General features: G+C 41.9%; 2 protein-coding genes across 4 annotated transcripts in view; one reads left to right on the top strand and one right to left on the bottom strand.

Moving 5' to 3' along the window:
* Nucleotides 1–692: 692 nt before the first annotated feature.
* Nucleotides 693–13,491, top strand: NIPA2 (NIPA magnesium transporter 2). Its single transcript, XM_041422086.1, has 8 exons — nucleotides 693–834; nucleotides 3,782–3,838; nucleotides 7,605–7,668; nucleotides 8,016–8,231; nucleotides 9,936–9,992; nucleotides 10,781–10,871; nucleotides 11,415–11,575; nucleotides 12,537–13,491. The coding sequence occupies exons 4-8, from the start codon at nucleotides 8,093–8,095 to the stop codon at nucleotides 13,172–13,174; spliced, it is 1,086 nt and encodes a 361-aa protein (XP_041278020.1). The 5' UTR covers nucleotides 693–834; nucleotides 3,782–3,838; nucleotides 7,605–7,668; nucleotides 8,016–8,092; the 3' UTR covers nucleotides 13,175–13,491.
* A 1,918-nt stretch (nucleotides 13,492–15,409) lies between these two features.
* The window catches only part of CYFIP1 (cytoplasmic FMR1 interacting protein 1), a 76,288-nt gene continuing 66,518 nt past the window's right edge, over nucleotides 15,410–25,179 (bottom strand). For all 3 annotated transcript variants that reach the window (XM_041422083.1, XM_041422084.1, XM_041422085.1), the window contains 6 exons: nucleotides 23,154–23,284; nucleotides 20,826–20,898; nucleotides 19,634–19,728; nucleotides 18,317–18,555; nucleotides 17,282–17,429; nucleotides 15,410–16,832 (listed from right to left, as the gene is read on the bottom strand). In XM_041422083.1, the coding sequence (XP_041278017.1) occupies nucleotides 16,668–16,832; nucleotides 17,282–17,429; nucleotides 18,317–18,555; nucleotides 19,634–19,728; nucleotides 20,826–20,898; nucleotides 23,154–23,284 (851 nt within the window). In that variant the 3' untranslated portion in view covers nucleotides 15,410–16,667. The remainder of the gene's footprint in view (nucleotides 16,833–17,281; nucleotides 17,430–18,316; nucleotides 18,556–19,633; nucleotides 19,729–20,825; nucleotides 20,899–23,153; nucleotides 23,285–25,179) is intronic.

Genomic DNA, 25,179 nt, shown 5'->3' with positions numbered 1-25,179 from the left:
TGTTTATTTCAGCCTGCACAAGAGAAGGCTTCGAGGTGACCTAATTGCAGCCTTCCAGTACCTGAAGGAAACTTTTAGGAAAGATGGGGCAAGATTGTTTATGTAGTGACAGTGCAGGAGGGAATGGTATCAAAGTGACAGAAGCTATGTTTTAGATTAGATATTAGGAAAAATTCCATACTGTGAGGGTGAAGAGGAGCTGAAACAGGTTGCCCAGAGTTGTGGATGTCTCATCTCTGGAAGTGGTAATGATAAGACTGGAAGGGGCTTTGAGCGAGCTGGTCTAGTCGAAGGTGTCCCTGTCCACGGCAAGGTGGGTTGAAACAGGATGATCTTCAAGGTCCCCTTCCGACCGAAACCATTCCGTGATTTTACGATTTTCTGTGAGTGAAAAATCGCCGCATCGCGGATGCTGGCAGGGCCGGGCCGCGGCAGTGACCGACGCCGGCAGCAGGGCGGCCGCAGCGAGCACAGCGAGCCCGGAGCGCACACAGCCCGGAGCGGGGACCCGCCGCCGGCCCGGCCCGGGGAAGGCGGGGCTGCGCCAAGGGGAATGTGACCCGCGGCGGGCGGGGCTCGGGGCCGGGCCGCGCCCCTTCCGGCAGCCGCTGCCGGAACCGCGGAGCGGAGGGGGCGTACGGGCCCGGGACACCGCCTCGCCTTGCGCCGCCGTTGGTGGGCTCCGCCCCGTCCCGTCCCGTCCCGTCCCGTCCCCTCATGGCGCTGGAGCGGACGGGCACCGGCCCCTCCCACCGCCCGCTCCGACCTCCCCCGCCCCCGTCTCCTCTTGGTTCGCCGCTCCCGGCGGGCATGTGAGAGGGGCCGTGACCTCAGGTAACGGCGGGGAGAGGGCCCGGCCGGCCCCGCGGGGGGAGGCGGCAGGCGGGGCTCCTTCCCCGCGGAGCGCTCGGCGCCAGGCCCTCGGTGCCGGGCGCTGCGGTGAGAGCGAGATGGGCGCGGGGCTCCGGGCCTCGCCTCTGGCTGGGCAAGCCCAAGGGTGCTTTCTCCGTAGTGGAAACTTGTGCTTCGGTCCGAGAAGGCCGAGATTAAAAGCTCTAAATCGGGCTGTTTGCGGGGTTCTCCCCGCGGGCAGAGGTTTCCAGCGGCTCCGGGTCTGCCCGTGCTCCGGAGCCGCTGTGCCCCGTTCTGGCGTGTGCGTGTCCTTAAGCAGGGAGCTAAACTGGTTTGTCTTCACTTTGGTCCAGGGCTGAGTTATCCCAGGCTGAGTCTTGTGCAGCCTGCTTCCAGAGCACCTTCAGAACTTCAGAGCCCTGGTGCCTCATTTAGACGTGGAGAAAGTAGTCGTAGCTTTGCGTTGTAATTCATTGTAGTCTTAAGCTGACATGGGGAGGTTTAGATTGGACATTAGGAGGAATTTCTTCGTAGGCAGGGTGATGAGATGTTGGAGTGGTTGACCAGGGAGATACCTGCTGGAGTCACTGTCCTTGGAGCTGTGGATGGACGTGGCACTTAGTGCCAAGGTCTGCTGGCATAGTGGTGGTTGGGTTATAGGTGTGACTCTGTCTTTTCCAGCCTAGCTGATTCTGTGATTCAGAGTGAAGATACTGCCTGGATCTAAGTCCTTCGTCCCTGTTTTTTCCCCCCAATCTTTTTCAAGCAGTCAACTTTCTCTGTTTCACTGCAATGTCTTTAACATTGTTTTTACTGAAAATGTGATAAATGTAAGTCTTTGTGGTTCTATCTTAATGCCTTTGATGTGCCTCCTTGTATTCAGTTAGGGCTTTTCCCCCTGGAAGGCAACAGCTTCATCAATAGAAAATTATTCCGTAAGGTTTCGTTGGTATTGTATTTAGAATTCAGTGTCACACTAGTTCTGCTTTTGTTAAAGTACTTAATTCTGATGATAAAATCCTGTCAAACAAGAAAGCAGGTTATAACAGGTTATCAGTTGTGTCAAAAGAGTAGCTGTGACTAATGTATAGATTGGACTTTAACTTCCTGGATTATCTTAAATTTGAAACTGCCCATATTAAATACCAAAGGTGGAACTTCAGTGGCCCTGTGCTGGTTATTCCTCCCACAAGAGTGGAACTCATGTGCCAGGTACAGCAAAGATGAGGCAAGTCTAACCTTGAGTCTATTTTGATAGCTTTCCATGAAAACAGTCAATGCAGTATCAGTTATAAAGCACTGCCTGTGGTTTGTATTCAGTTAATGAATAACACTGTTATAGTGAAGATACTTTTTATCTTTATGTGAAAGTGCTTTAATTAAAGGTCAGTTTTTTATAGAATAACTACAAGTAGCACATGCAAAGAATAGGTTTTTTATGTGGATTTTGTTTCCTCCTAGGTTCATAAGATGAAGTGATTGTTGCTTTTGCTTTATAAATAGAAATCTACTGTAAAGTATTAATTTTCCCCATAGTTTATCTAAACCTTTTAAAATAGACAACTGTAGGATAGTTAAGGTATGTTTTGCTTTCTGAGCATGTGATAGTGCCTCTAACATTATATATATGCATATATATATAACATAAATATGATTTTAGTTTCCCTGTGCGTAATATGTAAATAATTATGTGTATAAGTTTAGGCTGTTTTTAACTTTGACAGAGCTGGAAAACTTTATCCTGTATTGGGGAGAATGTGCAGTACAAAATTGAACGTATTGTATCCTAAACAGTGTGTACAGGATCTGTAGGTACTGTGTGCTTCCATCTTGGCCTTTTAAAGGTGCACATGACTAAGGTTTGAACTCTTTTAACCTAATACTCTGTTGTGTCTGTCCTTCCATGTTCTCTCTGTACCTCTGTTTAAAAGATATGTTTGTGCGTGGATGGAATCTGACTGAGGAAGGCTTGGATTTAGTAATTAGGTATATTTGGGGGCTTTTAGTAATCTTACTGAGAACATTTCTGTGTTCATACTCCCCACTGCCCCATCATTCTGTGTATCCAAAGGAGGGCTGCAGAGGTGGTGAAGGGGGTAGAGGGGAAGCTGGGCGAGGAGCAGCTGAGGCCACTTGGTCTGTGCAGCCTGGAGAAGAGGAGCTCAGGGGAGACCTCATCAGGGTCTACAGCTTCCTGGTGAGGGGAAGCAGGGGGACAGGCACTGGTCTCTTCTCTCTGGTGACCAGTGACAGGACCCAAGGGAATGGCCTGAAGCTGTGTCAGGGAAGGTTTGGGTTGGATATTAGGACAATGATCCTCACCCAGAGGGTGGTTGGCACTGGAACAGCAGCAGCCTGACAGAGTTTAAACGTGTGTGTGTTCAGGCACGTGGAGGGTTTCCTGGGAATGTCCTGTGCAGGGCCAGCAGCTGTACTTGATGATCCTTGTGGGCTCCTTTCAACTCAGTGTCTTCTGTAATTCTGTATAAACATCCCCTGAAAACTCACCATATCAAAGCAAATAATTACAACTTGATATTAGTTATCTTGCAATAAAAGTGCCTTAGCACTTTAGTTACAGAATGAGACTGAAAGAATTAGGAAAACATTTCAGTTCAACTTTAATATGGTACCTTCTAAAGAATAACTTAGATCACAGGTTAGTTTCTTTGATTTGTGAAGTGAAAAGCAAAAGGATGAAATAACTGCGGCTTCAGGCAAGCTGTATCTAAGGAATATAAAATCTAAAATCACACTGATTTGTTACGCAAGTGTTTCTGAAACAAAAATCCTCTTCCTTTTTAAAGCATAGATTGGACATGGTCTTGTGTGTCATGCATGAAAATTAAATTGTCTTGAAATAATGGACATAATTTTTTTGCCAAATTCTTAACATGCCAGTTAATGCTATTTTTGATTTCTGTTTTAGAAACCTAACTTCGAAATACTTAAGAAGTGAATGCCTCTGGATTTTGGAACAAAATTGGTATGTATAATGAGCTGTCTACAGGCTCATCACCAAACGTTTGGATTTCTGTTTTCTTAGGGAATGTTTGTTTCATGTAGATTTATGCTTATGGAAAGGAAGAAGGGAACACATAATAGCCAACATGACACATAATAGTCAATGTGTATTTTTTAAAGCATCTTATTGATTCAACCACCTTTTCTTCCCTGACAAGCTTTATGGCTAGAAAGGCATTAAATAGGTGCTTGATTCCAATGTTAGAAACATGTAACTTAAACAGTAAAATACCATAGAACAGTTCAAAAGGTGCAGAATGGCTGTACCTAGAGTATTACTGTCTTGTCAAAGCAGGCTTTTGTTCAAAAACCTTCCATCATGTCTGAATCTTTGGCTGTTTAATGTTATTGATCTGGCTCAAAAGACAAAGAAATAATCAATAACATTGGGCAGGGAAGGATTGCTAGTGTGTAATCTTGGTTTAATGTTTTCAGGAAACATTTCTAAAAAAAGAGATGTTTTTTAATAGGAGTAAATGGAAGATATTTCACCCAGGCAGGAGTAATTTGCTGTACAAGTGCAGGAGGTTGTACCAATAGAGAAGTTGAAAATGACTCAACAGTAGGTGACTGCAGAAAAAGGGCTAAAAAACCCACCTGGTTTGGACATTTAAAAAGAATTACAGTCTACCACTTATTGCAGAAGTGATAATAACTCAAGCCAAATTACTATATACAGCTTTGGAAATTGCACTTGAAAAAGGCTTTTGGGAAAGAACCCAGAGGGTGGCACAGCAGGAGACACCTGCAGGGTAATGTTGATATGTGGATTCAAAGATAAAGGGACTTGTATCTTTTTCCAGCAGTGGGATTTGGTAGTAAAAGTGAAGATGATCAGATAATGAGAGTTCCATCAAATGGCATCAAAGCATGGCTGCCACGTTTTTGAAGTTTCCTTTGCAAGAATTTTGTGGGAGAAGTTTGGCTGAATTATCTATAATGAGGAGCAGCAGTGAATTATGTAGTACATGGCATAGGGTTGAAGTAAATGGCCTTTTAAGGTCATTTTTTTTCCTTAATGGCATCATCCTGATCATAGTTGAAAAGAGCAGGTTTTAAAAAAGATTCTTGAATTTGAATAATGTAGTGTATATTTAGATTATTTCTCGTAGGTCTTTTAAGACTGTCTACTTAACTCTAGAGGGCTTGTGGCCAAGTAAGCAAAGTTGGAACAATGCACCATGTCTGCCTTTCCCAGCTCTAATTATTGCTTCCATACAATGTACAGCTTGTGGAAGTGATACTAATTTTCTTTGGCTGGTAACTCCCATATTCTTACTTATGCTTATCTTCTCTTAAATGTAATATATTACTTCTTCTCATTACACCACTTTTAATGTTTCTGAATATTTAGAGAGGTCACTTGCTGCAATAAATGTAACATCTTTGGAGCACTGTGTTTGTGCTGCTTTTGAGAGAAAACGACTTCTGAGCCAAGAGGCAAAGTGCTAACCTGTGTTTTAGACCAGAGAGTCTGTATCTTGCTAGCATTTATGATACATTTGGGTACATCTTGAAAATAAGAAAAAAAACTACTGTATGGCTAATCTGGATTTGCTTATCTCCCGCAGTTTTTTTTTTTGCATTCCGAGTTTCTGCATCGATCCGTGTCTGATAACCTTCAAACCCAGTTCCCTGTGTGGTCTGTCATTGCACTGTTGCACACTGAGAGTTATGACTCATGACACCAGCAGATCCACAGGCAATCCATTGATGAGTGGCTCTTGGAGGCATGGTAGATGTTGTAGCTTCTGCGAATAGGAGAGTCTCAGCCCTTCTTTGCTTCTCTGAAGTCAGAGCAGGAAACTAGTACGCCTCCATGACATGCTGGTCTTGAGTGTAGAAGTGTTCTGTGTGTTAAAATCAGCTGTGAACTTGATTAGAGAACCTTTGCAGCACTGCATGACTGCCAGCTTTATTTAACTCCTACATTTTCTGGCTTTTCTCTGTTTATAACCTAGTAGTGGCCCTGGCTGCTGGAATGCAACAGCTTTGGCATGTCCCAGGGCAGAAACATGAGAGGCGTTATTTATTCCAGAAACTGCTCATTTCATGGCATTTTCTCATGCCCATAGATAATTTTTCTTGATTATATTTATAAGCATGCATTAGTTCTTCTTTTACTAAGTCTTAAGGTTAAAATTAAAGTCCTGATTTCCTAAAGTGTAAAACTTCCAGTGCCTGGTACTGCTTTGACCTTCCACATGTCAGTTCTTCACATGCAGATTATATCTGCTGTATACAGAGGGAACCAGATCTCTTCAGAAGGAGGCTGGATCCATCATGGCTGTGTGATGTGTCTGCAACTGTAGACATCTGAATAAGCCTTAGGTGGAAATAAGGCAGTCCAGCCAAAGCAGAAATGGGACTGGCTATGTCTGTGAGGACAAATAAATATGATGGGAAGAGCTAGCAGTAATTTATCTGAATTTATGTAATGTAAGTGGTTGAGATTTGAGTAATTTACAAGGTTAACAAAGTGGTTGACAGGGCACTTCAGCGTATTTGAGACTTAGGGGAAAGTAGAAATACTAGTTTTGAAGTGTAACATCCTTTTCAAGTCTAAATTCATAAAATTACCTGTGAGCACACAAGGTTCTTCATTCTTCTGCAATCAAATTCTTCCTCTGCTGCAAAGAAAAGCAGCCTGTGCTTTTCCCTTGTCTCTGGTATGCAGTGGGTGGAAGGTGTCAGGATGGGAGTAACTGATGCTCTTTTCCTCTGTCAGTGTAGGTGAAGGTATGCAAGTCAGAGAGGGAAGAAAAGGGAAAAAAAAAAAAGAAGTGGCTTTGCCAGTATGGAGAGTTCTATTTTAGTAAAAAGCTGCACCAGTAAAAATAATCCCATTAATAATATAGGTAACTGTTGAAAAAACTGGTAAAGTTTAGCAAAACCAGCCCCTCCTCCCCCAAGTGATGCTATACCAGTGTCACATTTTGCACCAGCTGGAGTTGGAAGAACATTATAAGCTCAGTTACCTGAACAGAGTGCCTTACACCTGCTACAACAGATGGTGGAGAGAACAGCCACAAAAGTCTTATGTCTTTTCCTTGCATTAAAAACTTCTTCAAGGGACTGAAAATCATGTTTGAATTTAAAACCAGGATGATATTTTATGTAGTTGGTGAGGTGGCTGGGTTTGGTCTGTCTCATGCACTGATGGTTTGTCTTTCTTGGTTTCATTTTTCTTAGGTGGTTTTGTGTCATGCAAGAGTCTAGTTTATTTTTAAAAGTTTATAGGAAGTGAAAGCACTCTATTGTAGATAATTTACTTACTTTCTCCCACAAAATAAGATCTTAAAAATTACTGTGCAAGTATTAAGGGAAGTAGATTTGAGAATTTTGAACTGTGGCTCATGCAGCATTTTGAGTAGTGCTGTGTTGAGTGCTTATTGTTTTCCTTTACTTTTCCACAGCCTAACTGGTTGCAAGTAAGAGGATCTGTGCTCAGTTTTAATGCTGACCTACCAATAGCTCTCTGTTAGGTTTTCCTAGAGGTATAGCAAATTAACCAAAGTTGAAAGCATAAAAGTACAGGGAAAAGTAATATTGAAAGGTGCTTCATACAAGTATGGGAAACTGTGTAAGATAATATAACAAAAGATTTATTTCTTGCCAGTTTTTCCTGTTAAAGAGTAATTGCATGTGCATGCATGTGAGGTTTGTTTGTATTAAGAAAATGGCTATATGATCAAAGATCCTTCTAATACTCTCTTTCATTTTTCTAGGGAGTTTATATGGAAGAAATGCTGCTGCGACTGTTCTCAAACTCTATTACAGACTGATTTCAATGTAAGTAATTTTTTGTTCAGTATCATGGTGTGCCAGACACAGATTTGCGTACTCAATGAAAAGAAAAATAAACTACATATTTGTAAAATGTCCCTAAAGTTTCTCAAGGAATTTTTGTTTGTTTGGGTTTCAGTTTTTATATGCCAGCTCAGAAATGCTTCCTTCTCTGTATTCAGACTTGTTAGTTACTCATCCTTAGTGCAAGCTTATACATGCTTCGGAATGCTTTTTTTTTTGTTAACCACTCTTTGCAGAAGCCACTTGCAGGAGAACCAGTCACATGAGCTGTTGAGGATTTTCCTTTTCTACCAGCTTAGTTTAATGTGTATATTTTGCTCGTGTTTCAGTGTTGCATCATTTACTGTTGAGTATCAGAAGTTCTGAGCCTTGTTGATCAATGTGACGGTGTTCAGTAGTTTACGAGATGAGCCAAACTCGTGGGAAGTATGACTTCTGTATTGGTCTGGTGTTGGCTATGAGTTCCAGCATTTTCATTGGAGGAAGTTTCATCCTGAAAAAGAAAGGTCTTCTCCGGTTAGCCAGGAAAGGCTCCATGAGAGCAGGTGAGTACATACATCTTTTAATAATTTGCTGATGTTTAGGTTTTGCTGTTTAACAGAAGATTACTTCTGTTCATTAGTTCATTAAACTAATGATCTTGTTTTGACTTTCTTGGGTTTTTGTTACATGTGTATGAAACCTAAAACATAGAGCTGGTGTGTTTTTTCTCAGGGTGTCAGATACCCTTAACTCCGTGTGTGACACATGCTATTTAATGCATACATAATGCCCTTTGGGGACACTTGTCAAAGGATTCCTTTGTTTGTCAGTTAAGTCTAAATTGTACTTGCAAATTGCAAGCAGCACTCTTAACTATGTCTGTGCTCCTGAATGAGTGAATGTAAGAGAGTTTTAACCGTGTTTGGGTGTCAAAAGATTGTTTTAGAAAACTGACAGTCACGTGTAGTAACTGAGTGTGATGAGTAGTGCACCTCAAGGGTTCATACTGGAAGCAATGCTATTAAATATCCTCATCAGTGATACAGACAGTGGCATTGGCCGAGTGCGCTGGCAGCACGGTTGTGGAACCACACTGAGCTGAGAGGGGCAGTTGATGCTCTAGAGCAAAGGAAGTGGCATCCAGAGGGACCTGGATGGCCTTGGGGAGTGGTCTGTGCAAACCTCACGAGGTTCAACCAGAACCAGAGCAAGGTGGTGCATCTGGGTCAGGGCAACCTCTGGTATCAGCACAGGCTGGGGGATGGACAGATGGACAGCAGCCCTGCCCAAAAGGGCTTGGAGATGCTGGTACGTGAGAGGCTGGACGTGACCCAGCAACGTGCACTCACAGCCTCGAAAGCCAAGTATGTCCAAATCAAGTGTGACCAGCAGGGCAAGGGAGGGGATTCTGCTGCTCTGCTCTGCTCTGGTGAGACCTCACCTGCAATGCTGCATCCAGCTCCAGGATCCCCAGCGTGGGAAGGACATGGACCTGTTGGAGCAAGTCCAGAGGAGGGCCATAAGAATGATCAAAGGGACAGAACACTTCTGAGGATAGGCTGACAGAGTTGGGATTGTTAAGCTTAGAGAAGAAAAGGGACACCTTATAGCACCTTCCAGTAACTAAAGGGGGCTTATGAAAAAGAGAGATGAGATTTGGTTTTGGGTTTGGTTTTGACCAGGGCCTCTGCTGACAGGACAAGGGGCAATGGTTTTAAATTGAGAGAAGATAAATTTAGGTAGGATAGTTGCAGCATCCTCAGATGATTCAGAAGGTTGACTCTGAATATTTTTTTTCCATACCTGTCATTTTTGCTTCTAAAAGATGGTTGATCTTGAGATACATAATTCATGCCTGGAATTTGGAATGGGTTTGGAATGAGAAAATGTGATGCTTGCACATGCAATCAATCACATATAAACCATGCACAATTTCTGAAAATCAGCAGAAATCTTAGTAAGAGACACATAACTTGGCTTTTCATGTAATTTCAGTGATTTGAAAGAACTGTTGCTCAGGGTAATGCAGATATGATCATCAGTGCCATTTCTAACACAAATAAAATAACTGGTTGTAGGAGGCACAGGCACATCAGAAACTGGAGACGCTTTGATTTCAACCCTTTTACCTAGAGAGCCTACGTATCAAAAGACTGCTCGTGTTTTTAAGGGCATGGGTTGCAAAAATTATTTTATGTCATGGCAGTGTTACAAGTGACAGGGTGTCAATGTTTTTAGTGGAATAGCCAATGTTCTTTCAATTTTAGGTCAAGGTGGTCATGCATACCTTAAGGAATGGCTGTGGTGGGCTGGACTTCTTTCAAGTAAGTATCAAAAATTATTCATCTAAGTGTCAAAAATACAATCTGCATTATATAATTTTAATAAATAACTATGCCACAGATGGCAGCATGGTTACAAAAAAGGGAACAAGACTGAGTTTCTGCAATACATGGTAATGTTACCTGGTGATTTGATGGATGCGGTTCAGATTTTAATGTAACTTCTCTCACACCAGAAGCTCTTCCTTTAATGTAACTGCCCTCTTCGTGCAGTGGAACTAGGCAGACATAGGTTTTGTATGTCTTTGCTACCCATATGCATTCTGGTTTTTGTCTTAGCAGAGAAGTGCTTAGACATATAGGATTTCTTGAAGGGAAGCATATTTTGGGATTATGCCTGTTTTTCTTAATTTTTTTCATTGCTTGAACTCTCAACTTGCTGTCTGTATTCAGGTAACTATGGCTTACTGTATGTGCTGTGCTATATCCTGCTGTTGCAGATTTCTCCATGCAGAACTTCATGAGTCAAGCTGGCAGGCTGGGGAGCTACAGCACAGACACTAAAATAAAACACCTTCTGATTTGATAGAATTAATTCTAATACCTGTTGTATGTAGTTCCACAGCCTGCTTTTAAAATTTAATAGTGGGGATGAGGGGCAGGGCTGTGTTCTGCTAGTACTGTTAGCTGAATGCTGTCATTAGAATTTTGCATCGTTCCCTTGCTGCATGTTTGTGTCTACATGAACACTGGACATTTACTTGCCCTGTTCAGAGGTTTGTTGCATGAGACAGCCTAACTCCTGGGTTTGAATTGCTGTTCCTCTGCAGTGGGAGCTGGAGAAGTAGCGAACTTTGCTGCCTATGCTTTTGCACCAGCTACGTTAGTGACTCCTCTAGGAGCTCTCAGTGTTCTTGTAAGGTAAGAAACACTAACAGAAAGCAGTGTGACTTGAGACAGAAAAGTAAATGATTTCTTTAGAAATATGTCACTGAACTATGCTGTAAAACATGCACTCTTCAAATAGAGTGCTTATAAACGTCAGGAGTAAGTTTTAAGTTTCTCCAAATACGTAGTGGCTATGATATGAAAGGGTTCTAGCAATGCATCTACATGTCCATCTCTGGAAAAAGCTATTGTCTTCTGCATTTCAAAAACATGAGGGTCACAGCAGAGCAGTATTTTCATTCCTAAGTAAGATTTTTGTATTTGTAAAATTATTTTTGCAGGTTCTTAGATATAGCATTTTTTTGGCAGACAACATAAAAAAGGGGTTCTGGGCAGAGATGCCAAATACTAACAGGTAGTTCTGTCCACAGCAAGTATCTCAAGATAAAAAATGCTATTTTTAAACTGCAGATTGTGTATGCAAGTGACTTGTACAGTCAAAACAACTTGTAACTTGATGAGCAAATGAATATTACTAATCCCATGTTTGTTGTTGGTGCCTTTTTTATTTCTTAGTGCCATTCTGTCATCCTTCTTTTTAAATGAAAAACTTAATTTACATGGAAAAATAGGATGTTTGTTAAGTATACTGGGATCAACTGTGATGGTAATTCATGCTCCACAAGAGGAAGAAGTAGAAACTTTGGATGAAATGTCACACAAACTAGGTGATCCAGGTAAGAAAAATGCTGGCTTGAGCTATACACAGCCCATCATTTCTTCATTTTATAGTTTGATTACTGCTTCATTTATAGTTTCATTCTGTTCAAGTTCCAGGAAGATGGCCTGTGTCTGCTTCATGTAGACATGCCCAAATGAAGTAGAGATTTGAATTTCGTAACATAATTCCATAGAGAACTTTGCACAATGGCAAGATGAACTTGTCTGGCCTTGAATAAAGTGCCTTTATGGCAACTGAGGTGACAGTTTGAACAAATGCAGCAGCACAGGTGGATAAACAAAACTTCTATAAATTTTGATTGAAGTGTGTCATCTCTAAGCCCAATTTTGAGCTGTCCTTAAAATGAAAAGGTAGGTGTTGTGGTGTCTGCTGAGAAGTCAAGTCCTACAGATGAGCTGCTATGCCTGTGTGGAAGTTGAGGCACTCACAAATGCACATCTGCAAAATACTATTTATACAAAGGCAATTCTCCTATTAAACATGAGGAAATATCAAGCACAGAGATTAAAAAGTTGTTCTTAATGAATGACCTGATCATTGGAAACCTGCTGCTGAATACAGCCACCTGCCAAAACGTATCTCCTAAAAAAGACTCAGTTCAGACTCAGGCCTGTGTCCAGTGGCATCTACACCTCAGTGAGTCTGGGGTAAGGCAGTTTAGCAACCTAATCCTGTAGTAGTCGTGCCAATAGACTGGTAGAGGTAATACAGCATGCCTGAGGTACAACCTTTGTTTTGGCTTGCTTACTCTAAAATCATCTAAACTGTGATGCTGGAGGAATAATGAGAAACATCCTGAACTCTTCTGTTTAAGCTGAGTTGATCCCATTGTTAATGAGTGTTTTCCCTGCACCCCTAAGATAAATACCCCTGCTTCTGATAAATAGAGTCCATAAGTAACAAGTGTGTCCCTTAGTGTCTATAAATAACAAGATTTTTTTTTCCTCCAACCACAGGTTTTGTGGTGTTCGCGACGCTCGTTGTCATTGTGTCTTTAATTCTAATATGTGTGGTGGGACCTCGCCATGGACAGACCAACATTCTCGTGTACATAACAATTTGCTCTGTAATTGGAGCCTTATCAGTCTCCTGTGTCAAAGGTCTGGGCATTGCTATAAAGGAACTTTTTGCAGGAAAACCAGTGCTGAAACATCCATTGTCTTGGATTCTGCTGCTAAGCCTTACTGTCTGTGTGAGCACGCAGATCAACTATTTAAACAGGGCTCTGGATATATTCAACACTTCAATAGTGACTCCAATATATTATGTAATCTTCACAACATCTGTTTTAACTTGTTCTGCCATCCTTTTCAAGGAATGGCAACACATGGCGGCTGATGACATTATTGGCACCTTCAGTGGCTTCCTGACTATTATTGTGGGGATCTTTTTATTGCATGCCTTCAAAGATGTTAACTTCACCCTAGCAAACCTGCCCCTCTCTCTGCGGAAGGATGATAGAGCAGCAAATGGCACTTTGCTGAGCACATATGACAGTTTTCATGATGATGAAGAAAGTTCTGCCTGCCTAGGTGAAATGCAATCCACTGAGAGTCTCTCAGCCAGAAGAAATGGAAGCCTGTCACCCTTCTGAAAATATCTACGTGTTACTTAAGAAAAGAACAATTCTGTAACCCTGGATTTTTCTTTCCTGCTGTGAAATGTCTGAGCTTGTCTGGAAAGTCATGTACTTTTTAACAGTATGTGTAGACAATCGTTGATTTTTGAGTTTGATTTGTTTGGATAAAGAACACTGAAATGTTTTTTATTTGCCTTACTTTTACTTTAAAAAGTACTAAAATGACCTCAGACCACAATTGGTTTTGTTGCTTAAGTTATGTGTAAATACTTTCATTTCATTCTTCTGTTTTTAAGATGTATTGCACTAATTACAATTTTATCAAAAATAAATGGCTTTATTTCTGCATTGGTGGTAAAAAGGTTGCAGCAAACCTGAATCCTTTGTACTTGTGCCCTGACTGACCATGGAGTGACTGCAAGCATATTGAAACAGGAGCTGCAGTAACTACTCCTGTCCTAGTTTGTAGAAGAGAAAAGGGTTACAACCAAGCACAACTGAGCCTTTGAAAATACAGGTTAGGTAAAGCTGTATGCAAAAGTTGCTGGATTTGCATCAAAACCCCCCCTGACTTTACCAAATCAGAGTAACAGGCTGGCAGAAACAGGAAGGCAGTAGCTGGTGTTTGGTGTGGATAGGTGAGATGGTAGCTCCTGCTATGACAGTTTATGCAAAAGGAAGGATCTCAGTCATTACTAGTAGCCAAAGAAGCTGCTCCCTCTTCTGTAACAGGTCAGGTTCTGTCTGTGCTGCACCATGCTGCCCTGGCTCTGCAGACCTGCTCTGTGTTCCTGATGCTACAGCTTGAACTCACAGAATTGCTGTTTTGTTTGCTGCAACACTGAGATTTAAAAAAAAAAGCCAAAAAAATGAAACATGAATGACATTGCCTAAAAATTCAACCCTGCTCTGTGTTCCTGATGCTACAGCTTGAACTCACAGAATTGCTGTTTTGTTTGCTGCACCACTGAGATTAAAAAAAAAAAAGGCCAAAAAAATGAAACATGAATAACATTGCCTAAAAATTCAATAATACAACAACAATTCATTGTTGTAAAGGCAGAAAATAAAAATTAGGGAAGAAGGTTTTATAAGAACTTTCTACCATGCATGTGAAAGTTGGAAATGCTTGGGACAGAGACTAATAGTTACTGCTCAATGTTGTCAGGTTTAGAGCTTAGTAGTGAAGAGAAATTAAGATTCTTTCTAGGACAGAAAAAACCCCAACCTGTTTACCACCTGTGAAACAAAATTCTGCTGGCCTTCCTTTCATATGTGTCATAACATACAGGAGGGGTGAAGGTGTCAAACAAGAAAAATGTTTTTGCTAAGAACTAATTGGAAATGAAAAAGTTACACCTTTTGTGCACCTTACTGCATTTCTCCTTTTAGGTAGGAAAGGTTATACTAGGCAAAGGATATTTAGCTCCTATCAAGTCTATAATACTTTTTGAAAAATAAGAGAAATTTACATTATAAAAATGGGAAACAAACATCTCCTAGGACTAATGCCTGAATTGTCTTAAACTCTTTTTCCCCTCAGTGATCATAAAATATGTATTTAATAGCAGTTTTAAGACATTAAGGGAACAATTCCCTTACTGCTGAAAGTTAATTGGTAAGAATTAGAAATTATTTACATCATGATTAGTTATTTTTAAATAGTTCTTAAACAAAATCAGGCTTTATTAATTAACCATTTCTGCTCCAGTGCTGAGCCAAAATCTCAGGCATACAAGACAACCTTAAACCAATGGCGATGTCAGCAAATTAGGAAAGTTGTTCATTTGCTTAACTGAAGGGAAGCATCTGGCTGACCAAAAGCCTTCTGTGAACTAAAAGACCATTTCTTAAAGAAGATCATCTGTGAAACACTTTGTAAAAGAAATCCTGCAACAAGCTGGTGTAACAAAGCACTAGTGCTTCTGACTTCTGTCTCCCACGCACCGGGCAGCCTTGTGTGCACTCTCACCACGACAGACACCACTCCAGAATGGCAGCTCTCGAGCACAGATGTCCTAGGGAAACCTGTGATTGTGGAAAGTTGCTGGTAGATTGCCTGGAAAATCTCCATCCTGTTTTGCTGAGGAAATTTCAGTTAATTTCTTTCCTCAAAATCGAGTTCTCTGCCACTCCAATACCTACATTTCCTCACTTCCTGTGTACCTCTTCTGTCAGATGCTCATTTCTGCCCACTGTTGGAATCAATTCCTTGGCTGTGTAGCACCAATTTCCTCACTTCCTGTGTACCTCTTCTGTCAGATGCTCATTTCTACCCAGTCAATTCCTTGGTTGTGTAGCACCGAAAGAGCTGAGCAGGAAAAAGATGTGCTGTAACTTAGCCATGAACTACTAAAAGGGAAGGAAGGAAGGAAAACAGGTTCTCAAAGGGATGCATTTTTGGTTTCACACTATAGGTTAGAAACACTGACCAAGTAACATCTCCACAAATCCACATCCTGGGTAAAACATGTAATTATCCGTCTGTGTCTGTTTTGGTCATCTTAACGTCTTGGTTAGGGCTGATCCCAAAGCCAGATGACAGCATCCTGGAGTAAGCAAGCAGGAGTTACTACTTTTGCCTGAATGGTTTGCTGTAAAATTCAACTTCTATATTTGCAAAGTTTTACAATGTTACTGATGCAGTTTGCATTGTACAGCAAGTGTAATTTAACAAATACTTTCCATAATAAATAATGATTAACATCATTAGAGTTTATGTACTGGGCTAGATTATACCTGATCACTGTAGTCAAGGTTCTCATAAACAAGAATTCCTCATCACTTGTAAATGTACAGAGGTATGTATTGCAAACCAAAATATAAACTGTGTTAGAAGCTCTCATTAGGAAAAAGTAAACAGTCCCCATTCTGATCAATCAAACTTCCACCTTTAAAAATATTAGAATCCTACCAATCACCTAAATGTTAAATAACTTTGAAACAAACACTTCAAATAACCTTCATTTCTGTAATTACTGGTCTCTAAGAATAGATTTGCAAAGAGGAAGAAGAATCAACAGACTAGAAAATTATTCACAAAGCACCAGCAGAGTTTGTTTTGTTATTTTTTCTCTCTTTTTTTTTTAATAAAGGCAAATTAAGCAATTAAGGCTCTAATACAAACAATTATTCATTGATTTCTAAAAATTTTTTCTACAGAACCGTTTTTTTACCCTCCACAGCCATTATTTCTATAGCTTCAGGGGAAAATTATATCAGTCCAGTCTAAAATGGCCACCTCGGACAGGAATGCAAAGAGGTTTCAAAAATCTTACAGGCTTTTAATCAAAGTGTATAAAATTTTAGTCTAGAAAAATAAGTATGGATTGTATACAGTTACTGTGCTTGGAGACTGGAGAGAACAGTGTGCCACTCAAATGGCACAGGCATACTGAAAAATGCAGATGAGAGTATTCTTCAAAACTGTTGGTGTGGGTTTTGTTTCTTGTTTTGTTTCTCACACTTTTAGCCTAAAGAGGTGCAAAAAGTATTGTTAGGTGAGAATCTAGTTGCTGGCAAGGGACTGATGAATTGGTGGCTGGAAGCAGCGCACGTGTTCCACGGGTGTGCTCTCTCCATCGCCGGACTTCAAATATTTGTCCAAAATAGCAATTATTTCATCATTCAGAATCTGGAACTTGCGAATTCTCTCAACCATTTTCTTCAAAGGCTGCAAACATCAAAAGAACAGACACAGGAATTAGCTTTGGATATGAAAAGCCTTAGCCAGAAAACCAGCAAATGCTGTTGCTTCATCTCTCCCAGCAATGTTACAAACATTTCCCTCGCACTGCTAAGCCAGTGCAAATACAAGGTGCATTTTGGGTTTTGACAGTGCTGCTTTGGGTACAAAGAAGCTCAACTTAGAGCAGGTTGTCATTTTGGGAATGAACATATGTAAGATGGAAGGCATTAAGAAAATCTTATATATTTGTGACATCAGAATTCTGCTTGACCAGTCTTCCAACTCCAGCCTTAATCTTTTGTTTCTGAAAATCCCGGTGCCCTCATTTTCAGCAATTCATTCTAAAACAAGGATTGCCACATCTACACTACATCTGAGTACAAACAGCTGAGTTGTCTTTATTACTAAAACAAACACAGATGTTTTCAACTCACCACATTCTTGATAACCTCATCTTTGCCATCGTGCTTTTGGACTTTCAGCAGGTGGTAGCAGAAATCCAACACGTCAAAGCGCCGCTGCTGTCCCAAAAGTACGATGATCATACATCCAGCCCAGTGCAAGCCATCCCCAAAGCACTGCCTGGAAAGGAAACACACCACAGAGCACGTTTCAACTACAGCTTCAAAACACAGTCGCAGCAAACACTCAGTAATCAGCCACTTCACTAAATAATAAATATGTTAGACATTCATCTAGAAAGCAAAAGCTCTGGTATATTAATTATCATTGGAGATATCACAAGCAATTCAAATTGATCCGTAACAAAAAACAGAACTCCCCCTCCTCCTTGAATTTCACATAACAGAGTTACTCCAAAAACATTTACTGCCCATTAGACTCCTGTGGCATTACATTTCATTTTCAGTGGAAACAACACTTGCAAAGAAAACAAAGCAGGAATTCAACACCATTCTGCTCCTTTAGGCTGCAGGCATGAAAGGAAGTAAATGTCCTATGCCATTTTCTAATTGCCCAGTAAAAAGCATCTCGCAACTCAACAATTTTTCAAAATAATTATATTCTCAAAACCAACAAAACCAAGAACAAACAACAGTTCCTGGTTAACTCGTGTTAATCATATTAAATTCCAAGTGCTCATTCCTGCTATCAGAGAAGAAATACTTGTTAAATTTAGATGCACAAATATTCTGCTATTTGATTTAAGCTGGGTGTCCATAGGGGCACGACCCCTATTGAAACACACGTGCTAGGGCCCGTTTGTCACAGGATCATTCATTATACACTGGCAATACTTAAAATAGAGGGTTATTTTCACTACAGATAACAATAGTATCTGTGTTCATGGATGATGAGCCCCTCGTGGTGATGGCAGCACTTCTCCCTGCTTCTGCCCTAAGCTCCTGCAGGCAGGCACACAAACGCCTCCCTTCCAGCCCCGCTGCCACATCAGGACAAGCCGAGCACTGTTGCCCACAGTGGCACTGCGGGCAGCTGGCAGCACGTACTCCACAGTGAACTCGTGCGTTCCCACGGGGATGCAGTAGACGAACTGCATTGCGCTCCAGAGGCGATGGAATTCCACACACTCATCCACATGCATCACCCCGTTGCTGGGCAGGGGTCCACGCCAGATGGGATCGTCCAGGAAGGAGCGGATCCTCGTCAGGATGACCTCAAACATGGACAGGCCGCAGCAGAGGCGTTCTTTGGTCAGCAAGTCCCCTTCCCTTGCAATTGCTATTTGCTGAAGTGGAGAGAAACAGAGAGAAAAAAAAGCTGGTAAAATCCTGGTAAAAGCCACTTCACCACAAGATTTTATTTAAAAAAATTAATACAATACATTTTTCAGTTTCACACGATTTATTCTAGGAGAATCAGTGGAAAAACATTCAGAAAAATTTGTAAAATCCTTTTTAAGCAGACAGATTTTAAATGAGTAACACTAACTGCAGTAATGCTAGTCCTGGATTTATCTCAGGGAAGTTTAAAGAATTCTTTGTCTGAATGGAGGCAGAAAGCAAAACCAAAGAGTTCAGTGCTCTGCTGTACCTCCTGTGTGCGCTCTCCTCTCTCTCAGCTGCTGCTGTTAGAGATGAGAAAGCTCCAAAGAGGAGCACCAACAGGCTCAGACAAAATCCAAAAGAGGAATGCTGCTTGTGCTTGTCCCAGTTTGTGCCATCGCACAGACAGCTCTCTCCTAGTGCAGCAGCACCTACTGAACTGCAGCATCTACGATGAAAAAAGCAGTCTGAGTTGTGCTGCAGGTCATTCTGCTCTTACTTTCTACTATTCACATCTCAACACTAGTAAACTGCTAAGATGAGCAGGGTATTAATGCACCCTCAGCCCTGAGAAAGGGGAACAGTGCTGAAGCTGCAAAGGCAGTTCAAGAATGTTCTCTTTGGTCATTGTTTCCAGGAGACCTCAACTCAAATGACAGCTCATTTTCCAAGAGTTTGTAAATGGCTGAAAGAGTGACAGAATGTTTTTAAAACATATATACATGTGCACAAGAAAACTGATTACTTTTGGTGGAATTTGCAGGAGGAGCTCCCAGGCTGGACCTTACACTGGGAGGGTATCCCATGGTAAACATACATACCAATTAGCATTTTCCCCCAAATGTGTCACTTCTGCCCCAGTCTCAAATGCTTTAAATTTCTAAGCTTTAACAGCTTTTTCAAAAATTATGGATCTAAATAAAAATCATTTGTGTGAACAAGCTGGATGTGCAGGTTGAAGGTCTAACAGAGCTATCAGGACAGGCTTTCTGATGCTCAGAAGTTTCTTGAATTGCCTCTGACACAAAGGAGAAAGATTACCTGGGGTGTGCCAAGTCTTTCAATGAGAGGAACCAAATGTAGTGAAGCATATTTTGATTCAAGTCTCTTCATTTTAGCATCAAGTCTTTCACCCTCTGAAAGAAAAGAAAAAAAAAAGTGAACAGAGCAATCATAAATTGCAATTAACCAAAAGAATTCTTATTTTAATACAATTTTTATCCAGCAAGGAAGAAAACTGTGTTCTTTTTAGGCAACTTAACTATTAAATAGCTGGTTAATCTTCCATGCACTTTTAGAGAAATACACACATATTTTAAAATACTACATTACATGTGCAAACAGAAAGGAGGATTTGTAGCAGAGTACATCTAATTAACTAAATTAATGGAAGAATATAAGGCTCTGTTATGCTGCTTTTGCCTAGATATTTGACCCCCACTTGTACTAAGACACCTAAGTTGTCTTTATGCATAAAATGTTTGTCCTAGAAGGTGAGGTAAAATGAGGATGCAGCCTTGTGTATAGCAAGGCTAAAAAGCAGCTGGCACTTCCTCAACACTGGCAAGTGGGAAATGTTCTCTGGCAAATGGGAAAATACAATTTACAATGGTCTGGTTAGTTTTATGCAGAGATGCAAGTAGCTACTGTAAGCTTAGAAATATTCTCAGTTTTGTAGCTGATGGGATTTCTCCAAGCAGAACAAATCAGCTAGCTCCAGCAGTGAGAAATGGAAAAGAAAGGAGACAGAGGAGAAACACAGGAAGAAGAGATGGCAAAGGGGAAAGGGGACAGCTCACTTTCTGATGATGAGGAGAAAGATGAGGAGAGCAGATACCATAGGAAGCAATCCTGCAAGTATTCACTACTGCATACTCTGTTTAGTGAAAAGGAAGTGAAAACTCTACAGGGATCACCTTAATTTACCTACTTGCTGACAGACTCCCTACACCATTTAACTAACAATTCTATAAGCTAAACAGAAGCTTCAAAAAAGCCTCTCACTATATCCACAAAGCAGGATAATAGTGCCCTGGGCATCCATCCTGCGTTTCCCTGTCATGGCTGTAATTTGCACAGAGCATTGCCAGGAAACATTTGTTTTTGCAGCCAGGCAAACCCTATACCTCTGTCCTGTGGTAAAAGGTGGCTGGAGGTGGTTGCTGAAGGCACAGCAGCAGGAAGGGAAAAGGGAAAGCATTACCCAAGGAAGGTATTTTCACTTTGCCGATACCTTTGACGTGAACCCTGGGCAGGATGTTTTGGAATGGCGCTGCGTGCAACAGGTCACACACTTCCTCCAGAGACTAGGACAAAAAGAAAACGAGAGGCATTTAGGACAGAAGCATCAATCCCCAAAGCACAGCAGACCCCACAGCAGGATTCCAAGCGCAGGAATGCCGATGCCGCTGCAGAAACACCAGAGGGCAGCCGGCCTCTGTCACCAGGCAGGAGCCGCTCCGAGCCCTGCCTCTCCCCACGGATCACTCCCAAAGACCACTTCATTTCACCAGCTACACTGCACTCCCAAAGGAACTCCAGCAACCCCCCTCCCATCCTCAGCTGGCAGTTCATAAAGGACAGAGTACTTATTAAATAAACTAATGGAGGATGAGTAATTTCGGTGGGAAAGTGGCAGACAGCTCCCGCGCAGACAAAAGGGGGAAGAGGCTGACTCACTGCTTGGTTATTTTTACCAGAGCCACAACCCATTATCCTAATGGGAGCTTATCGTTGTGGGAGCCTCTCCCTGCCAGGCAGGCTGAGACGTATGACAACAGCAGAGAATCATGTCTTAGGAAGTATTTTACATCTTTAGGGACAGGGGAAAGGAAGACAGATGTCTCCTGTTTCTTTGCTCCTTTGTACACACAGGGAAAATGCAGATGACCAGAAGCAGATGCATGACTTTGCTACGACCTCTCCTCAGTTCTGAAGCAGAGACCCTACTAATTTGTAATCCCGCAACATTAACATTAGAAAAGTTGGTCATCATCCATATTCTTAGCAAAGCTAGGGTGCTGGGGGGCTCCTGTGCCTTTTCCAATTCCTTTTCTAATTCCTTGATGTCAACCAGGGAAATGTAAGAGACCCACTACCAAGGATATACTCAGAATTACACATTGCACTGTGCTAAAATCTAGATTAGTTATGAGGGATGACCACAATGGAAAAATATTAAAATACCTGACAAGACATGGGGACCTGACTGAGGACAAAAACAAGAGCAGAGGCAGCGAGCATGAGTGTGTGACTGGGAAGGGTAACCTCAGTGGTGCCCCAAAGAAGGCCCCTCCATGCTGGTGTCACTCTGGTACTGCCTCAATCCTCCCAGGAGGGAGTGATGGCCCTGCCTGGCTTCTCACCACACAGCCACTCAGCCTGAATCCAAAGCAGTCCAGCCTCTCATTCTGTTTCAGCTGTGCCATTACTGACTACAGGTTTGCTGTGTGTCTCCCCGCCCTACAATTCCCCTCCACCATGAGGGAGGGATCCTCTAACACCATCAGCAGGAACCCTGAGGAACAGCATGTCTTCGTTACCTTATCTAACACTGACAGCTTTAATACACCCTAGAGAAGCCTTCCGTGAGGGTTTATTTTTGTCCAACAGCAGGCCCCCAGCCAGCTTGCTGAGGAAATGACGTGGCTGGTTTGCAGTCAGCAAAGATCTCTGCATGCTGCCCAATCTCAGCAGCACCGTGAGGTTACACAGCCTGAGCAGGGTGCCTGTAATGCACAGCAGGAAGAGACCCCCCCCACCCAACATTCAACAACACCATGCAGGTAAAGAAAGGGAAGCCAGCACACCTGCTGCTGTTCTGATCCATTATCAATGCCCACCTTTCCTCTGTAAGCCCCCAAAAGCATTGAAAACAAAGAAATTACAGGTCTGGGCATCTTGTTTGAACAGCAAATACTAATAACATGGGAGAAGGGTGGGAAAAGAAAACTGGAGGTAGGGATAAAGATCAGTTGTAGCACTGTGCCATCAGCTGTGGGCAGGTTTACACAGTGTAAGGTAAATTCTATATATATCAGAAGCAACTGAAAGACTGAAACTTTTCACAGTTTTGTTCAAGCTAGGACAGATGAGTGAATTTCTGCACCAGTCAGCCATCCAAGCAGCAAGGAGGACGTCCAAGGATGTCCACATTAACTTTGTGATGTTTCAGACCTCAACAGGAATGACATGCAGGAAAGGAATACAGCAGTACCAGATGCACAGCTTGCTGACATAAAGAGTGGCCACACTGTGACTGCCTGCAGGAGTGCCATATGTGATTATAATTTACGGTGAAGATTGCAATGTCAGATCCTCAGGTACCACACAAGAGGCAACGTCTCTCACCCAGCAAAGTCAGGCACCACTGTATCTGACAGACATGAAAGCCCCTGCAAGACTGTGAGAGAGGAGTGCAGGGAACTGTTCCTACCCATCTGCCCATCAGTAACAGCAAACTCACAGATTTCAACCTTGTTATTGATGACGTTAGTAACAAAAATATGAGAGTACATTTTGAGAGACAGATGGATTTTAAACTAGCACAGCAGGCACCTACCAGACTCTGTTCAATGAGGAGGCAAAACAGGACAGCATTTCCCACTTCCCGTAAATTCTGGAAGCAGACAGTCTTCAGTTCTGCATATTCAACAATGTCCTTCAACTGATGGTGAAAAAATTCCAAGATACCTGAAATCAGAAGAGAAACGAAAAAAAAAAGTCTCAGAAGCCAGAACTCAGAAGAGAAACGAAAAAAAAAAAAAGTCTCAGAAGCCAGAATGAATCCAGTGATGACAATACAGGCCCACTGTTACCTCAGGGAAGCAGACAAAAGATACTGGCCATGTGAATAACAGTCATAGAGATCAGGATTAATTTCAGCCACTGTTACCTCAGGGAAGCAGACAAAAGATACTGGCCATGTGTCAGAGATCAGGATTAATTTCAATTTCTGCTTCAAAAGCCCTTTTCTAACCAATTTGTCTATTCAAAGGTTGCAGAAATGTGCCTCCACACACTGTTTGATGAAAATAACCGAGGGTGCAGGTTTAGACTTCCCTCTCCATGTATCAGCACATGAGATTTCATCTCCAGACATGCAGCCTAGAGGAAACTGAAAAGAGCAGCATTTAAATGCATTAAAACTCAGAGATTATGAAGTGTTAAGCCAGTGCACTCACCTTTTTAACTGAATAAATCATGCAAAGTGGAGTGCCTAACTTTTCACTCCTGGAAAAGGGAGCCAGTATGAGGTAAGAAAAAAATAAAAAATACCTAGGAGTAGGAAGAGAGACTAGAGCTCTCATCTGCTTTAAACCCTGTTCCAGCCACTGTTCCCCATCCTGCTGCACCACTGACACACTCAATTCACAGCTGCTATTTTCATGGATGACAGAGCCAGCAAGGAGCAGAGAGCTCAGACACAGGGAAGGAGGGTAGTGTCAGGCTATAACTGACAGTGCCATGGGGCCAGAGGTGATCTGTGACCTCTCAAAGCAAATACAGAGATCAAAAGTCAAGCTCTGCAGGCAAGGATAGACTAGATCCTGCTGACAGGTACAACCAGAACACAGTTTCTGTCAGTTTTGCAAAAGCTGTTAAAAAACAGCTAAAATTATGATTTTTCAAACCCACATAGTTTACATAAACATGTGTCTTTTCCATCAAACTTCTCCTGAGCAACAGTGATGTGTAACATCCTGGTGGACTTCCAGTCCTTGCCCTCCAGCCCCAGAAAGGCTGCACAGTCCCTTGGTTAGAGAGAAGCCCAGGAAACCACAGGCTCAGCAGCCTCTGCAGAGACCCAGTCTGGTTATCTGTCAGAGGTTCAGGCCATGTGTAGGATGGGAGAGGAAGAGCAGTAGGAACTACAGTAGGTCAGACAGCTCTTCAGCTTTTTGCAAGTTAATTCTTAGCAGCATTTCTCCATCTTTCTGCACAAGCCTGTCCCTTCTAAAAAGTCACCAAAACACTTGACTGAGAAGAAAATGCATCATAAGAAGCTTTCAAATTGCATGCTGCACACAGCAATTAATTTCCATTACACTGAATCAAGCCAGATAAATCCCCACCCAACTACATCTGAAGCAATTGAGAGAAGACAAGGAAAGAAAACACAGATGCCCTTCAGCACCTTCCCATGAGTTCCACTGACACAACTGATGAACACTTCTCATGCAGGAGATCACACTTGGCTATCTACTCAGTGAGGCAATGGCTGAAGAGAGCACACAAACATGAAACATGAAATCCACCCTGCAGCGTTTCTCTTCCAAGGAAATTCCTCAAATTCAGAGGTGCTGGAATGCATGAAATAGAAGCTTCTCTGAGTCCCTCAGAAAGGAATTCAGGGATTGAATTGGAACCTTTAGAGAAACTGAAATATATTAAGCCATGCATGAAATAGAAGCTTCTCTGAGTCCCTCAGAGAGAGAAAGGAATTCAGGGATTGAATTCCTGAATTCAGTAGAGAAACTGAAATATATTAAGCCACAGACTAGAAGTAAGAGCGTAAGTTTAAGTTTTAAGTAAGTAGAAATATATCTTAAGTGCCTTAAAAAACCGTATAAGCCACAGACTAGAAG

This window comes from Onychostruthus taczanowskii, unplaced genomic scaffold (genome assembly GCF_017590055.1).
Source record: "Onychostruthus taczanowskii isolate IOZ18803 unplaced genomic scaffold, ASM1759005v1 scaffold71, whole genome shotgun sequence".
Taxonomy (NCBI): Eukaryota; Metazoa; Chordata; class Aves; order Passeriformes; family Passeridae; genus Onychostruthus; species Onychostruthus taczanowskii.
The sequence above is the reverse complement of the archived record's forward strand: the minus strand, read 5'-3'. Positions and strand labels throughout refer to the sequence as shown.